The 18739-nt window shown below is 38.4% G+C and overlaps 1 protein-coding gene across 3 annotated transcripts in view; it reads left to right on the top strand.

Annotated features, from left to right (window-relative positions):
* CRYBG3 (crystallin beta-gamma domain containing 3) overlaps positions 1–18739 on the top strand; it is a 113157-nt gene that overhangs the window by 59404 nt on the left and 35014 nt on the right. For all 3 annotated transcript variants that reach the window (XM_054577398.1, XM_054577400.1, XM_054577399.1), the window contains 8 exons: positions 1951–2087; positions 3317–3431; positions 6739–6774; positions 8999–9132; positions 10864–10990; positions 16933–17075; positions 17183–17309; positions 18164–18196. In XM_054577398.1, coding sequence (XP_054433373.1) covers positions 1951–2087; positions 3317–3431; positions 6739–6774; positions 8999–9132; positions 10864–10990; positions 16933–17075; positions 17183–17309; positions 18164–18196 — 852 coding nt within the window. The remainder of the gene's footprint in view (positions 1–1950; positions 2088–3316; positions 3432–6738; positions 6775–8998; positions 9133–10863; positions 10991–16932; positions 17076–17182; positions 17310–18163; positions 18197–18739) is intronic.

The following is an 18739-nucleotide window of genomic DNA, read 5'->3' as shown; positions in this document are numbered from 1 at the left end:
ATTTTAGGTAATGGCTTTTTACTGTATCTTAGGAGCTAACCTTCTGAAAATAAGATATATCAGTTTACTTTTACATATTGAGAATTATTAATAATGAATAATAGGAGAACTCAGTTTGGAGAAAGGTTAAAAATTAGAAAATTACAGTTTTTAAGATTACAAAACTGATTTTAATAAAAAATACAATTTTTCAGCCCTAGCCGGTGTGGCTCAGTGGATTGAGTACCAGCCTGCAAACCAAAGGGTCACTGGTTCAATTCCCAGTGTAGGGCACATGCCTGGGTTGCAGGCCAGGTCCCCAGCAGGGGGCGCACAAAATGCAACCACACATTGATGTTTCCCTCTCTTTCCCCCTCTCTTCCCCTCTCTAAAAATAAATAAATAAAATCTTTAAAAGAAAAAAATAAAACTTTTAAGTCCCATAAATGTCACCTCTGATTGTTACTGGATTTACCTATTTTATTAAAGCATAATCATTTGAATTTCACAATGTCCTGGGTGAGAATTATGCCACTGAAACTTAATTTATATAATTAAACACCCACCACTACTGAGGTAGATTGCAGTTCAGACAGAAGCACATCTGTAGTTTCAGGAAGGGAGAAATAATTGTGGTTTTGATTCCTTAAGAAAAGATGGAGTCATATTTTAGGTAGAACTTGATTCTTAAAAGATTTTCATAAGAACACAGAGAAATATCTCTTTTAATTTCAGTGGGGGAAACATTTACAAAGCTTAGAGAGGCCAGAGGGAGAGGTAAGATACAGCATGGAGACCACTATGACTGAGGAGTTGTGGGGAGTTAGTATAGATGAGTAGGTCGGTGCCGTATTGTAGAAAAGCAAACAAATAGAGGCTTGATGTGCTTGGGTCTTGAGCCAAGGGGTGGCATGAGGAAAGCAGTGTTCTAACAAGCCCGGCTGTGTGGAGAGAAGCTAGCACTTGGCTGGTGGTGTAGGCCCGTAATTGGAGTCTTGGTCTTGACGAAGGGCCTTGACCATGGGAGCAGATAAGAGACATATACAAGTGAAATTTTAAGGAAGGTTTGACAGGACATGGTGACATTGGATATAGGATGGAATGTAGGGTCAAGTTTCATAATGCCTTTCTTCTTCAAACCAACGTGTACTAAAGAAAATAAATAGAATACCGCAAGTAGGAAAACAGATTTCCTTTACCCTCACCTCTAATTCCTACCTCTTCTATCAATGTGAATTAGGTGTACTACACGGAGGGTGTAGTGCCTCTCTGTTATTTATTTTTAATGTTCCCCATGAGATCAGCTTTTATTTAACTCCCTTCCTCCCTATGGCTTTGTTGTGCTTCTAAGAAGGAAGGCATACAGACTTTTGGCACTCAGATAGTTTGGTAACTCCGAGCATTGCTTAATGGAACAAGACTTTTAAAATCAAAGCAGAAAATATTGGAGTAATACTTTTTCAATCAATAATATGTATAATTTTCATGTTATCAGTGTAATTCCTTAGAAAAATTTATTGGTTGCCAAATGAGAGAGGTTTTAGGGGCTGGGTGAAAAAGTGAAGGGATTAAAAAGTACAAATTGGCAGTTACAAAATAGTCATGGGGATATAAAGTACAACATAGGGAATATAGTCGACAGTATTGTAATAACGCTGTGTGGTGGTGCCAGTGGGGTACTAACCTTATCCGGGGTCACTTCATGAACTGTATAATGTGTAACCACTATGCTATATGCTGAAACTAATACAAAATAATATTGAATGTCAACTGTAATTGAAAATGTAAAAAAAATAATTTTTTTTTTTTTATTTTAAAAACTGCTACAGAGAAACAGTATTTCCTTTATGCTGCTGTTGTGAAGAAATTTAACTGGACAATGAGAACAACTGTAACTGCATGTCCAGGGTGTTGAGAATACTGGACTGTGTGTTTCTTTAGACGATTTCAAAGCCAATTTTTTTTTTTCAGGACTGCAGTATTCCAGAGATAGAACTTTGCCCACAGTCTGACCCAGCATGTTGTCCTATCTACATACAGCAAGCAGTCCCTAATTTGGAAGAGCTGAATATCCCCAAATCTGTGTCCTTCACTGTGAAGTCAGGAGTGTATGTATCAATTTCTCTTTATTACAGTGATTGATAGCCACGAAAGTTAACTTTTTGTTTCACATTTCAGTAGGTGACATACATATTCCTGAAGTGTTAGTTAATTTTATTTATACTCCTACATACCCAAGAAAGACTATTGCAGGGATTAAATAGATTCTGTCTTTCTCTAGCTCCTATTAAGTCTTTGATGTATGACTCACAGGAGCAGATAGAAATTCTCAGACATTGTTCTTGATAGATGCATCCATCGTCTTTTTTCCACACCAAATTTTAGGACTGAGAAATGAAAATATGTCCCTGGCCTAAAATTCTGCCGTCCAAACTATTTCCAGAGTGTCTCAGTGCTAGTGGTTTGTGAGTGCCACTGCAGTGCAGGGGTATGGTGCCTTTTTGTGTATCACTCCGCTTTTCCTGCCAGGCAGGGGAAACTACTCTCATGTTATAGAAGAGGAAATTAAGTGATTGGTCCCAGGTTAGGCCTTTCTGATTCCAAAGGTGTCTTCAGGAGTATGGCTCTGAGTTTTGTCTTTCATCAGCCTCAGACTGGCTAGAATCACAAATTCTGTGATGCCTGATTCAACATGGACCCCTCTTCTCTCATTCACTGTTTTCACCTGTTTTGACGATGATGATGTAGAATTTTGCGGTCATTGTAGGACATCTTTCTTCATCTTCACCAACCATGGATTAAAACTCTTGGGCAGACCCAGTAATTAATCCTGTTCATGAGCAGTGTTTATAACTATCAAATTTAAGTGGGAGCTAGTTGAGTCTTTTAGGAATCTAATATCATATACCATTGCTGAGGCAGCCAATAGGCTGATACTGATTCTAAAAATATAGGTCAAAGATGTAAGTTGCCTGGTGGAGTCCCTACCTCTGATTGTTCCAATTTTAAAAAGAACGGGATATAGTAGAATGATAGTAATACCTCACTTATATTCTGCTTGAATTAAAGGGCTCACACCTTTTAAGTATTAGAAGTTTGTAATGCTTGGAAAACATATGATAGACTTACTATAGGACAGGTAGTGTTTGAAGGTCTACTTAATAACATTTTAAGTCATTGTATGCTCCTTAGTGAAGTCACATTGAGTATGTTTTATATGTATAATTGTGGTGGGTTTTTGTTTTGTTTTTATGTAGTCCTTTTTACTTTTAATTTTTACAGAACCAGACTAAGATATTCCTGTTATACTTTAACAAGCCATTCCTTTCTTATTTAGTTGGCTTGCCTACCCAGATATTAATTTTAAGGGACAAGCTACAGTTTTGGAGGAGGACCATGGGCTCTTTGAGATTTCTGCAGCAGAAATGAAATCATTGCATCCACTTCAGATGGTAAGCAAATTTAAAAGGAAATGTTTTTCCAAGTACCTGTGAATCCAAAATTAAATAGTTATGATGATTGCTCATGCATCTCAGTCCTGAAAAATGTGAATACTACTGAATTAACAAACTATTGATTCATTGTTTTTCTGTTCCTTTATATTGTAGAGAATATCTATGTGAAAATTTGTAGTTATTTTTCAGAAGACAAATGTCTGAAATTACTTTGTGCCAAGTTTATCACAATACACGGAATTTCCTTTTAAGTGTTGTTCTGTGAAATTTTTGAATAGTTAATAAACTTCTGAATTTTTTTTATGCTTATTATAAGTCACTTGTAAATTACAGTCTTCCCTTGTAGTGATGCGTGATAAGCTCAGCATTAATAATAAATGGCAGGTCTATCAGTGGGGGCTTTCTTAAAGATGAGTCTGTGCAGCATTTATTTTCTTGCAAACAGTTTTATTGAGGGACAAACTGTGAATTAAATGTTCCATATTTGTTGTTTTGTGCCTTTTAAAAATATAACAAGAAGAACTAAGATGTTTTAGGAAATTTCATAATGTGGGATTGTATTAGAAACAAGTACATTATAGAAGTAGAGTTTTTGTGAAGAGAGAGGTACTTTTTATGCTCTACAACCTTGAGCCACAAAGACATGAACCGTGATAAAAAGTATTGACAAAACTTGCAAGAAGAAGTGCTCTCTTTAATTTAGAAAGCCCAAGCAATTGTAGAGAAGACATTTCATAATAAGTGGTTTGGAAATCTCCTCTGCCAATTGAGAGTTTTTTAATTTACTAGTGCTTCAACTTCTGGTCAAGATGGTGGCATAGGTAAACACATCTTGCCCCTTCACACAACCACATCAAAATTACAACCAAAATATAGAACAACCATCACTCCAAAGCATCAGAAATCAAACTGAGTGGAAGTCTGACGACTATGGAATTAAAGACACCATATACATCCAGACTGAGATGGCAAGCTGGTACCATGTCTGAGACCACATCAACCTGGCTAACACTGTTTGGCCTGCCTTGGAGATCCTCAAAGACACTGCCCCATGCAACTTACGGGCCCATCCAGGCTGCCTTTCCATGAGAATGGCTGGTCTTGGCTCATGCTTCACAACTTCCTAAATCCTCTCAAACAAGCAACAGCTGTCCTGAGTGAGCCCCAGGCCTGGCACTAGCAGCAGCCAGCCTAGATTCACAGCTTGGCTTCCCCTGGGAACCTCCGAGCCCAGCACAAGTAGCAGCCATCTCACATTTTTCTATAGCTCAGACACAGTGGCCCTGGCAAAACACAGTTCTGGGCTGACCTTGGCCTGCACCAACCGGGAAGCCCCAGGGCCAATGTACCCAGTGGGCAGCTACAGCCCACATCAAGGCACCACTACCCTGCTCCTGCACAGCTGATCCTCTACAGAGGATGGCGGTTGATGTCAGTGGTCACAGCCAATCCTTGCAGCTGACTGGCCTGGGTAAATCCCTCCCATTGATCTGCCAGAAACAACCAAGGCTCAACTATAAGAAGAGGGTGTACTCAGCCCACATGAAGGACGTATCTCTAGTACCCAGCTTGGGTGATAGGGGAGCTGTGCTACTGGACCCTACAGGACACCTACTACATTAGGCCACACTACCAAGACACGGAGTCAGAGCAGCTCTACCTAATACAGAGAAACAAATACAGGAGACAAGAAACATGGCCCAAGTGAAAGAAACAGATCAGAACTCCAGAAAAAGGGCTAACCGAAATGGAGATAAGCAATCTATCAGATGCCAAGTTCAAAACATTGGTCATAAGGATGTTCAAGAAACTTAGTGAAGACCTCAACAGCATGAACACAATCCAGTCAGAAACAAAGAATACACCAATTGAAATAAAGAACAATTTTCAAGGAAACAACAGTAGAGTGAATGAAGCCAAGAATCAAGTTAATGATTTGAAATATAAGGAAGCAAAAAGCAACCAATCAGAGCAACAAGAAGAAAAATGAATGCAGAAAAATGAGGATAGTATAAGCAGCATCTGAGGTAACCTCAAGAGGTCCGATATTTGCATCATAGGGATGCCAAAAAGAGTCTAGAAAGAGCAAGAAATTGGAAGTCTATTTGAAAAAAAAAAATGAAAGAAAACTACCCTAATTTGGTGAAAGAAATAAACATGCAAGTCCAGGAAGCACAGAGAGTCCCACACAAGATGGATGTAAAGAGGCCCACTCCAAGACACATCATAATTAAAATGCCAAAGGTTAAAGATAAAGAGAGAATCTGAAAAGCTGCAAGAGAACTTAGTTACCTACAGGGGAGTATCAGTAAGACTGTCAGCTGATTTCTCAAAAGAAATTTTGCAGGCAAAGAGGGATTGGCAAGAAATATTCAAAGTGATGAAAAGCAGGGACACACAGCCAAGATTGCTCTACCCAGCAAAGCTTCCGTTTAGAATTGAATGGTAGATTAAGAGCTTCCCAAACATGAAAAAACTAAAGTTTTTCATCGTTCATCAATGAGTTCGTCATTGCCAAACACTATTATATGAAATGTTAAAGGGACTTAAGAAAAAGAAGAAGATCAAAACTATGAACAAATAAATGGCAAAAAATACAAATCTATCAACAATTGAATCTAAGAAACAAACTAAGCAAGCAAGAACAGTGACAAAACCATGGATACAGAGAGCGTTTTGATGGTCACCAGATCGGAGGGAATTGTGGGGGACTGGAGGAAGAGATGAGGAGATTAAGAAATACAAATAGGTAGTCACAGAATAGCCATCGGGATGTAAAGTACAGAATAGGAAATGGAGCGGTCAAGGAAGTTATACTCCTGACCCATGGACATGAACACTGGTGGGGGGATTGCCTGAGGGAGTGGGAGGTGCTGTGTGGATGGGGGCAAAGGGGGAAAAATCAGGACAACTGCAATATCATAATCAATGAAATATAATTTTAAAAAATAAGTAAATATAGCAACTCCACTCTTATTTTTATTTACTCTGTAATGCAATTAAATCTTTAAAGGTTCATGTGTGCTTAAGGACTAAAGTTCAATTCCTTCCTTGTAGTTATTGTAACCTGAAAGTATCTTTTTAATATCCTTTGCCCTGTCTACATGAATGTAGAGAAGTCTTACTTGATTTTAACGATTATAGAGTTCTATTTAAAAAATTTTAAATTTACCACAACTTAAATTTAACTGGTATGTAATCTTCACTAATCAGGTTTTTATATAACCTATATACATCACAGTTACTTTGAAATATTTTCAATATTTATATGTTTAACATTAAAATTTCTCATCATCTTTTTAAGGGTGGACTAAAAGTGGAAATGCCTATGAACTTAAAGGTAAGTTTGAGCAGACTCTTGCAGTAGGCCAAAAAGTTTGGGGATTAATCTTTAAGTTATTTGAACCATTAAAACAGAAAATAGTTGCCTGGGTATGTGCTAACAGCTGCCAGCCCGTGGATGTTGGGGTGGTAGAAGTGACTGCACAGATGAGTTGCTGAGAGCCCAGGCGGGGAATGGGGAGCAGGGTCGGAATGCACAGCTCGAGGTCTGTACTGAAAACCCAGGCAAGCGCAGTAAGCACCTACTAATAGGTGAAGAGGTAGGAAGTTTGATTTTTGTTTGGGGTCAGATATAGGTGGCAGCTAGGCATTCAAATGGAGATAACTCACAGGCATTTGGGAGTGACGTTCAAGGCGACCAAGGATGATCAGAAGGTGCAGGTAGCTCTTGTCAGACAGGTGGCAGTTTTTTAATCATGAGTATTAGAAGGGTAGAGGCAGTAAACACTGGAGTGGTAGCGGTATGAAGATTAAGCACATACGGGAAGGAAAGGTAGAAATAGAATTATGAAATATGTATAAATAGAGATTAGAAGATTAACAGTGCAGTGACCAAAGATGCAAACAAGCCTCTGTTGAATTAGGTCACAGCACCTCCAAAGGCAGGTATGGAGGCAGGGGTTTATCCATTTTTCTTCCGTCCTCCAAAACAAGACACAACTCGTCCCAACCTCCGGTTTGGGGCTTCCTAATTTATGAGTCTGACTATCATTCTCACAGTCACATAGAATGGAGTCTTTTGGAACTTTATGTCAGAGTGCATCTAATCATACATCTTGACTGTATGATGGAATCGTGCACATCTGAGTTGTTTGGTTGTTTTGTTTTTGTTTTTTTTTTAATTCTTAAGCCCGGGTTCCCCTCACAGAAATAACTCTTTTGGTCTCGGGTGTAGTCACGTGTTTCAGACCTCCCGGGTGACTCTGCCTTGTACCCAGAGTTTCAGACCAGGGACCTAATAGATGCAGAATTAACCATGACACGACCCTCCCAGAGTGACTCCCATCTCAATCTCCTTGTTTGCTGAATCAGAACTTCAGGTGCAGTGGGCCGGGTCTTCCTTCGACCTTTGCAGTTTGACAGGTTGTAGAGGTATATGAATGGAGTGGCTATCATAGCCACTCACAATTTTCAAGTTGTTCAATGTTAGTTTATGGCCTACTCATTAAAGAATTATTGCTTCCTTCTTGGTTTGAGTGTGTTCAGTATACATAGCATGTATTAAATTCAAATAAAACTTTATTACTTCCAATACAGTGCCTGTTGAAAACTTAATAAAGAAAATTGCAGGAGCAGTGCTGCATGTTTATTTGTCTGCATAATTTTATCAGTTTTTAAAAGTAAGAGATCTATTACTCACTGGTTCAATGTGTTTTAAGGATCGGATTTTAATTCACCAAGGTCATGGATTGCCAGTTGTGCACAAATTATGCCATTGGCCACAGATAGGACCAGGTGATAGGGTATGGATAGACTAGTGTTGTTAGCACTCCCACATACTAAGGGCAGCTCATACTTAGGAATAAAGAGCATCAAAATGGTAAAAGAGAAATACTTGCAGCAATCCAAATTTGAAGTAAATGAAATGCTGGAAATTTATTTCTTTCTACACTCACCTTCCCACCACCCCCTCCAATTTAAGTCAAATATGGAGTAAAAATACTCTATAGTTTTTTCAGTCATTTATTATTTTTAGGAAGCTTTGTACTTAGATTCAAGAATTTGCCTTCCTATTTCTTCCCATTGAATAGTAATGACCATAGAAGCAGTGTTATAAGAAATAGCATATATTTTCTCAAATCAATAGATAATTCATTATTATGCCCTGGAACCACAAGAGACTTTTATTTCTTAAAGGGAAAATTCCATAAATATAAGGCAGGTATGTACTAAATCCTAGCCACAGGGATAAACTTAGAAAGGTAATTCAAGACAGTTCATCCTATGAGATGGCCCTCGGATTTGGTAACCACAGCAGTGAGATCAGCCTTGAGTGTGTTAATCTGACAGAAGTATACTATTCATTAAGATATTTTATCTTTATGATGTTAAAGACTTGTTTATTCCTTGTGAATATTAGACACTGTGATGTATTATAAAAATATATTAATGAAAAAACAGTGATCCTTATTCATGTTGTCATCTTGAGTACCACTTCAGTAAATGAGTAGATATTTATTCTAAGTATCAACATGTTAAATAATTTTTTTCATATTTTTCAGGTTATTATTTATGAAAAACCTCACTTCCGTGGACAGGCCAAAGGGTTTAGTGAACATATAGATTCTGTCCCAAATTTTTTAAAAAATGATGGAGACTTTCATGGAATTGGATCAATTCGTGTCATTGGTGGAGTGTGAGTGTCATATTTTCAATAGTTGATTTAGTAGTCTATTTTTGAATGTCAGTACAAAAGAAAAGTGCTAAGCAGAGCAAAAACAGCCTTCCTTAGCCTGAAGATATAAATTCCTTTGATAATATGGGAAATAAAAAATATATTAGTTACGAATAGCTTTCTGTGAACTCTTGGTTTTACAGAGCGATTAAATACAGAAAACAGTTTCTAAAACTTCAGTGCTTAGTATTGCTAAATCCAATACAGAAATTAAGAATTGCAAATAAAATTATTTTTTCACAGATGATGAACACGAATGAGAGCCCTGGTTTCAATCCTCTCTTCTGTAGATCATGGTTAACTTTCTGTGCTGAGGAATTGGCAGTGAGCCCTCCCTCCTTAAGAAGTAGCCCAGGCTGTCTGTTTCAAAGTCGAGCACTTTTTATATTAATTACCCTCTGGCCCTGACTCCTTTTGGAAGCCCCCAAAGAAGCCCTAAGTGTAATCCCAAGTGTAACCATCATTGTACTAACCCAGTCTCAATCAGCAGTTACTGGGGCAGGAACCCCAGAAAATCTTTGCCCTGATTGGGTTGTGCCTTTTTTTTTTTTTAATCATCACCCAAGGATATGTTTATTGATTTTAGAGAGAGAGAGGAGAAAAGAAAGACATCGATTTGAAAAAGAAACATTGACCAGTTGCCTCCCATGCGTGCCCTCGGGATCAGACCCATCACTGAGCAGCTACTGTAATTTTGCACCCAATAGAAACAATTCTTTGAATATTTTTTATATCTTCACAACTATAGTAGGGGCGGAAAAAGAGGCAAAAAAATAATAATAATTGTAGCCCTACCAGGCTTCATTTTGTCAAACTCCAGAATTCAGAAGTCCCCAACCCAGGAGCCCAGAATAGTCATCCTTGGAACGTGCCCAGTGCAGCTGAAGGCACATTTAAGCAGGTCAGCGCCTGCTGTGAACCCTCTATACCCACACTGCATTAGCTACTCCAGTTACTCCGTAAAATGTAAGTTCCGTGGAGGAGCTTAATAGCAGTGTTCTCTACTGATGGTTTTAGAAGTCAAGAAACCTGTGTCCCTGAACAGTGCTCTACCACCTGCTTCCATTATCACCGCTGATAAAATGGTAGGAGCAACACTTCCCTCTGTAAATATTTAGAGAAATGTTTGTATATGTGTAGGCCACCAGGGCTAACCCAGCTCCGTGGCATTTCCCACTTTCTCTTTGCTAAATCCCCCTATAATGTGTTTTAGGTCTAAAGCCTGGTGAGGGGTTCTTTTGACTTAAACCCTAAATAAATGCTTAAAGAGTAATCATTCTGTGGTTCCAGAAGGGCTTCATGAGTAAAAAAAGAATGATAATCTTTGAATCTCATTGTGGGTTTGTAACTTTTCATTGCTTATTTGTGCTCTCTATTAATTTCTTGCTTGGCAAACTATTCTCCAGCCATTTCGAGATGTGGTATCAGACCACAGCACATACATGTGATGAACACTGCTTTGGTGCAATTCTACAACAGTTAACCTTTTGTTGGGAAAAGCCTTCCAACTATTGAATATAAAAACTATTGATCCAAGAAGCATACAACATTTGTCTTTGTAAATGGTAACAAAACAAATGTGTTGCTTTTTAATATATTGTCATGTGGAACTAGGCACTTTATCATAATTTTTTCTTGCTTTCTTGACTACATTTTTATTAATAGCTCAGTTGCTGTCCTGTGTATTTCTAGGTGGGTTGCCTATGAAAAAGAGCACTTTAAAGGCCTGCAGTTCTTGCTTGAAGAAGGAGATTTTGAAGACAGCACTACCTGTGGGGCATTGAGTGGCCCCATCTTGTCTTTCCGGTACTTACAAGCTGTGAGTGAGCGCCCAAATTCTTAATTTCTCTCTCTGTATCTTTCCACAAAACCTGGACATGACCTCTGATAGAACATGAGGTTATAAAATGTTTCTAAAACCAGACAGCACAAAATTGAACTGCTTATGTGACTTGCCTGTTTTTAACTGCCACAATTACGCCAGAATACTTATATTACTTTTTCATCTATTGATTCCACATTTTTGAGCACCTGCTTTGATAACTGCATTGTATTGTGCCAGGTGCTGGAAATATAGTGCCCAGAGACAGTCCCTGATTCGCAGAGCAGGCAGTCTGGTAGGGAAGTGACACTTATAAAAATGTTTACTATAATTTCACTGTGATTGGATTGAGCACAAAGCACTCAGGGCAATCAGAAAAAGATCAGTTACTCCTGCATGGAAGTGAGAAGAGATTAAGATGACAGCTGAGTTGAAATTTCAAGTTCAGCAGTTAGCCAAGTGAAAAAATTCAGGACACGGCGAACGGGAAAAGTAGGGGCAGTTTTAGCAAGAGATTAACATGTGCAAAGGTAAGGGTGTCAGCCAGTGGTTCTCAGCCTGGGATGGTTTTACCCTTTAGGGAGCACTGGCAGTGTCTGTAGAAAGTTTGTATTGTCATGACTTGGGGGTGGGGGGCACTACTGATGTTTTGTGGGTAGAGGCCAGGGATCCTGGTAAACATCTACAGTTCACAGGAGAGTCCCCTTACCCCCACCCCCTACTAAAGAAGGAATCATCTGACCCAAAAAGTTAATAGTGCTGGGATTGAGAAACTGCCATGTTAAGTAAAAGGGGGTGTGTTTGGGAAATGAAGCGAAGTCAGAGTGTCAGGGAGAACTTTGGCAAGGCGCGTGCAGAACCAGATAATGAGTGGCCTTGTATGCCATGTTGGAGAGTTCAGATTTTTTTTTTCTTCCTTGACTTGATCATGAGCCACTGAGGGATTTGAGACCTAGTGAGTCTGGTTAGATTAGTAGTTTCGAAGGATCTTTTTTGGTGAGTAAATCAAGAAATGGCATGGTAGGAAGGAAGTAAGCAAACAAACAAACAAAAAAAACCCCTCCTATCACTAGTTGAAATCTACCAACAGTGGAAAATGTGAAAAGATATGAATACTTATAACTCTACAGGGTGGGGTAAAAGTAGGTTTACATTCTTTCCTTTTAAATACAATAATTAATAAGTAAATAATAATATAAGAATAATAATTATCCAAAAGTAGAACTGTAAACCTACTTTTGCCCTATCCTGTATAGCTAAATAAATATTTCATATAGTCTATGATGATGCCCATTGGAAAAATTGGCATAAATTGGCATGTTAATTAGTGCTGCACACAAAATTTGCAGCATTTACAAAAATGACACACAATTTTTATGTAAATAAAAATACCCTTCAAAGAAAATCTATTCTCTTTAAATTAGATTTTTTTAATTAAAAAATTAGTTGTTAGATTATAGCTAAAGATGTTTTACTAACTCTCATTATAATATTCTAACACTTTACATGCCTACGTATACTTCATTTTCACCAAGACAGTGAGAGAGCTGTGATTCCCATCTTACAGACACAGAAACTGAACTGCTAAGAGATAGTGCCCGAGTGTAAAGCTGAGATTTGAGGACAAGCCTGCCTTACTCTGGAGCCTCTGCCATGTCATTCATCTTCCTCATTTACAAAATGGTCAGCCTAAAAGAGCACGTTAACAATGGAAAACTGGATCTCATTCAACCAAAGGTTGATTAGCATTTCATTTGTAGCTCTAAATACATGGTCACATTGCAGAATAATACACATACATATAATAAATAATTACTTAGATGAACTTTCAGTTTAGTTATTTAAATTTATGTTCATTAAAGCATTTGCAGATGAAATACACTAAAAAAACCTATACCTATTTAGAAAATATAGAATTTAAATATGTATATATTATTAAAATGCTTTAAAAACTTATCAAGTTATACTTTTAAAATGTTTACATTTGCTAGACACAGCATATAATTAGGGAGGTCTCTTTTTTAAAAACATCTTATCGAGGCATGATTGACATCTAAAAAGCTGCACACCCAGGGTCCAGCAGAGGTAAGGCCTGTTCGAATGTGGTTCGTAGGGTAATAGTATGGGTGTAATAATTTATAGTTTTAATTTGAACATTTCACCTAAAATTTCCTATGGTGTGCTTGCATTTGGTGTTGTTATGTTACAGAATTACATGCTTATGATTTTGTAATAAAAGATTTTATAATTAAGAAGGGGTGTTATTTGTGCCAGACCTGGTACAGTGAATTTGGGGATAAGTTAGACCTATGAAACTCCCCTGCCGCCATCAAGGCTGTGGACATATTCATCACCTCCCAAAGTTTCCTTCCATCCCCTTTATTATTACTGTTTCTGTGTGTATGACAAAAAGACTTAGCATAAGGTCTACCCTCTTTGAAAAATTCAAGTATATAATACAGGATTTAAAACTTTGTGATTATTACAGACCTACATACGTTATCAGGCAGAATTGTTGTGAGACATCATTTCCCCACATGGACTCTCTCAGAAGTCTTTAACCTTGGAAAGAGTGAACTGCTATACTTAAGATCTAAGTTGAAGTGATATAAAATAAACAGCCCTGGCTGGTGTGGCTCAGTGGATTGAGTGCCACCCTGCGAACCTAAAGGTCACCAGTTAGATTCCCAGTCAGGGCACATGCCTGGGTTGCAGGCCAGGTCCCCAGTTGAAGACATGTGAGAGGCAGCCTATCAATGTATCTCTCACACATCTGTGCTTCTCTCCCTCCCTTCCCCTCTCTCTAAAAAAATAAATAATTTTTAAAAAATTTTAAAAATAAACAATAGGATAGAGAGAAAAAACTGCATAATACAGTGCAGTTTTCTAATGTCCTGGCTCCAGTGTGCAGAACACTGTGGATCTACTAAGGTCAAATCCTGGACGAATTCCTTGGGGATAACATGAGCTGTGTCCCGGAGTGCTTTGGAGAGTACACGCAGAAATGTGTTCCTAACTCTAAATGAGTCAGGCAGATGTGTTGACTTGGACTTGATTATTTTTTAAAGGACAAGACCAGAAGGAATATAACAGTATTTAGGCTCCAGGGGTTAAAGAAGGAGTTTTTATTCCCTGGCTTCCTCAACAAAACTATCTTGGTAGGCTTGTTTTTCCTCAGTTTTTTACTGACTTTTTTAGATTTGCCTTTGTATATCATTTTCCGATTTTGGGCCTCTTCTCAGACCTCCAAATCCAGGTGGCATGCAGCAGACCCCGGTATCGCTCCTAAACGAATGGATGTGCTAGATCCGCACTGGTGTCTCGTGTTATGTCGCCCATGGCGGGTGGGCGCACAAGAGCGCCAGGGCCCAGTCAGCTGAGGGAGTTTATGGAATTTAAAAATAATCCAACTGCTGATCCTTAAGACTTATCTTTGGTCCTGCAGCAATGGCTCTTGGTTGTCTCTAGCACTAGGAGTACTGTACCTGAACCTATATTAAACTATCAGTGGATTTTTATTTAAAAAATAAAAGGGAATATAAATTTGAGGTCATCCCATCCTTATTCTTCTCAAGCTGTGGAGCTCCATTGGAATGAGTGTGACTTTTGAAATTATTTAATTATGCCCAAGAAAGTGGGAGTGACAGTGACCTAGTAACCTCGCAGGGCGTACTCAGGACAGGACTCTGCGTGCCTGTTCCAGTCACCTCCTGAAGAAGACAGTTAAAAATTTTTTTGTTAGAGCTCTGCCCAGAAGGGGCACATATTGATGGCAACTAGTCAACTAGATCAGATATCATATATTTGGTAGGTCTGAGGAAAAATGGAGAGAGGGTCAAAACTGGAGTGTGGTTCAGAGGGAACTTAGGAAAAGGATGGAAGGCAAAAGCTATAAGGCACAAAAAGCCAGGAGTAAACAAAAGCAGAAGATGGAAAGAGGAGAGCAACACCACTTGGGAGACTCCCTCGCCCCTTGGCAAAGTCTCTGCGAGTGGTAGACAGAGCATGGGAGTAGATTTATTTGTGAACTCATACGCTGCCAGCACTTGTACTTTTCTGTGGACCGTGTGGCAGTGGAGTCCTCCCACCCCACTCGGCTCTGGGCTGCATCCCTGCCAGGTGGCCTGTGCCTGCAGCCTGCTTCTCAACTCACCCTCCTCACTGCCATCACTCCCCCACAACCCACACAGTGTCATTTGTGCAAATCAGTGCTCTAGTGGAGTGCATCACATCATAACCCAGGATATGTTAATGAAAGGGCCCTAACACAGCACACATGCACAAATCTGTAAATTTTTTGTCTTTGTCCTGTTTGACTCCAACATAATACAATGACTGACCCATGGTATTTTTCAGCCTACCCTTGCTCCCCCATTCCTAAAACCCTAACAGGAGTAGAGAATAGGCAGTTGTGGAGACATAAGTAGAAGCAGAGGTGGCGCATTCCAGAGTCACCGGAGTGTGAGAGGAGAGGTCCGTGTATTTGAGAGCTGCTAAAGACCTTCCCCCCGTGGCTGGGCCTGACTTGGTTGGTGTCTATTGATACTGGCTCCCAGTTGCCTTGAACTACTTACACATTTTCAGTTTTCAAGAGTCAAAGTCATGTTCAGATGCTTCAGGTGATGGAAGTGCGTATCGTCAGTACAACCAGGTTCGTTAACGTGGCACCCAGGCTTTAAACATCATACTTCTGTTGGGAGCTTATCCAGGTGCTTTAAGGCAAATCGCTTATGGGCCTGTTAAAGCCTTGGTTTCCTCATCTGAAAAATGGCAGATATCTAGATAATGTTTTTATAAGTGTGTACTTATACACATACACATATATTACTTAACATTATATCATTATATATTAGTCAGTATAATTATATATCACTCAATTTCTTAATTGAAAAATGGGAATGATAGTAATATAATGTCATATATTACTGGTGGTGGCTCTTTTGAAAAGAGTGCACATAAAACTCTCAGCCGGTAATAAGTATAGGCTATATTTAACTGTTAGCATGTTAAAAACTCTTTATTCCATCAAGTGGTGGATGCATAAAAGTTTTTCTTTATACAGCTTTGAACATTTATGTTGTTTACAGCTTTTCACTATTACAAGTAATGAATCTTTGCATATAAATTGCCTGCTGTTTAGTTTCGTTAAGAAACTCAAGTTAAAAAGGAATTAATTTCAGACTTAAAGAATGTGAACAATTTCAGCCTTTTAAGTGTATTTCTGAATTATTTTCTAAAATGGAAATCCAGTGTATATTTCCACCAGCAGTGTTCCCAGACAAAACTGGATTTTAAGATCCTCGCCTTAATTTAAAAAGTGAAAATTGTGTCAGTTGTTTTATTATGAATTTATTTTTGTTAGTGAAGTTAGCCATTTGCTTGTTTTTAATTTTCTGTGAATTGTCTGTTTTTTGCTGATTTATTAATTTGGGACTTAGAGTTTTTCTGACAATTTTGTTTCAAATATCTTTTCTGACTAAAAATGTTTTTAATTTTCTCTCAATTTATTTTTTTAATAATTTTTTCTTTTGTCAAGCAGACTTTTTTTTTTAATTTCATTTAAGTGCATAAAATTCTTTCCTTCATTGCCCATTTTGTTTCACGTAGTTTTTGCTCTTTAGGCATAATTGAGACTTTAGTTTCCTTTACAGTTGGTGTTCTATATGGTCTCCTTTAAGTCATAGCAATTTACCAACTGTTGACTGATTTCCATTTATATAAAAATGTTCTGTTTTTCTGATTAAACACAGAGGCTTTTTTAAAACTACCAATATGTAGGAATAGTGACTGTTAAAATTGTTTCCAGTGCCTATTAAAATTCTTCCTGGAGCTATGTGTGTGAAAATTATTCTACAAGTATGTGAAAATTGTGCAAAGATTTAGCAATCCATAAAACAAAATGCATACATTTTTCTAAACTTTCCTCTTCCTCTTTTTAGAATTTTATAGAATCTTCCATCACACTGTTTGAATCTGACCTGGAAAGTGGGAAGTTTATTGACATTACAAATCAGGATATCTCTGACTTAGAAGAAATAGGCTTTGGAAGCGAAACAAGATCCATTCATGTTAAAAGTGGAGTGTAAGTTGTCTCCCACCTGGCAAACCTTGAGAGGTTCTTTGGTATTTAAAAGTGTCGGTTGCTCAGTTTTACATTACTGCTGTTCTTTTTCCTTTCTCCCCTCCTAGATGGGTTGCCTACCAGCAGAAGTTTTTCTGTGGAGAACAGTACATTTTAGAGAAAGGGAAATACAAATGCTTTTTTGACTGGGGAGGATCAAATAACATAATCATGTCAATACGACCTATCCAACTGGTGAGTTAAGTATGAACATAACTAATGCCAGTGGCATGTCATGGCATATAATTGAATATGTGGAACCAGCCTTTTAAAAGTGGAATTGTTGAAGTATGTTATATGTATACAAAGAGAAAACGAAACAGCATATGAATTTCTAGAGACTCCATAGAGAGCTCGTATGTGGTATTAGCACATTGATGAAGTGGCTCTGTAATTTGTAGAGTTGATTCAGTAAGCAGCATTTATTTAGTGCCTCTGATAAGCCAGGCACTGTACTGATTCACTGGAGATAGATGGATAAGACTTGCCTCATGAGTCTTGGTCTCTTTGAGGAGATAGATGTGTGGACAGTTGATGACAGAGTGATTGGTGAGAAAATGAAGTGCGTAGGCAGTGGAGGGGGAGCCGGGGAAAGGGAGCGTGCGGGGGCTGGGGACCTGGGCGCCATGCCACAGAGGAGAATGCATTGAGTGATGTCTTAAGGGACAAAGACAATTTTTCCAGGCATGGAAGCGGGGATGGAAAGGGTGTTCCACAAAAAGCGTGGGTAATAACAAATACTGCAGGAGAGTGTGGGTACCCGTGAGATAGTGTTGGGAGAGAATGGTGGGAAGTTCAGACTTTCATTCTAATGGGTATTGGGGCACATTTTTCTTCTAGCTACAGTATTACTCAAAATGAAATAGTAATAAATACAAAATTATTACAAGAGAATTCATTAAGTTATTAAGTTATTGGAGGGTCATGGCCAAGTTAAGGAATCTAGTCAGTTGGCTAGACCTTCCCCCCCACTCAATATTTTCAAAACTTTCAAAAAGACAACTAAGATTATATGGTTACAATTTTTTAAATGTTTTAATGTTTTTCAGGAACCACTTGGAATAAATGAGCCTCCACACTTGGTATGTTTAAAAATAGCCTTACCTTGGGCTTGTTAAATTGTTTACTGAAAGCATCCGTGCCCTTTCCCTCAGATAACCCTTTTGTGGCTGTGTGTCAGGGCAGTTTGCCTTCTGCTTGGCACCTGTGAGCCTAAGAGCGCCCACCTTTGTTACTGGTTGTTCTGGCCTGGATTTGTCCCAGTTCCTTTTGTTTTTTCCTTCTGTTAGAGGTTCAGCTCTGACCACTTTGGGGTCATTTTGAACCTCTGCCTCTCTTTCTTTCATGTTGCCCGTCTGTTCTTGAATGTTTTGTTCTTGTTCAGCACAGTATATTATGTGGCCTTGGGGCTTGCAATGGAGAAATAGCTAGCTGTCTTGGCATGTGTATTATGTAAATGTACCTCTAATACCTAAATAAGATTTTTTTTTAAAAACACTAGTAAAATTGCAACCTTACTTCTTTATCTCTAGTGGTAGTGGTTCGAAGGATTGGGTAATACCCTGAAGCCTAACGTTTATTATCCATTGAGGGCTAGAAATCATGCTTTTTTTTTTTTTAACTTT

Source organism: Pteronotus mesoamericanus, unplaced genomic scaffold (assembly GCF_021234165.1).
Source record: "Pteronotus mesoamericanus isolate MK-2021 breed Mesoamerican mustached bat unplaced genomic scaffold, CSHL_Meso_final contig_42, whole genome shotgun sequence".
NCBI classification, from domain to species: domain Eukaryota; kingdom Metazoa; phylum Chordata; class Mammalia; order Chiroptera; family Mormoopidae; genus Pteronotus; species Pteronotus mesoamericanus.
This window is presented reverse-complemented; position numbering and strand designations above follow the sequence as displayed.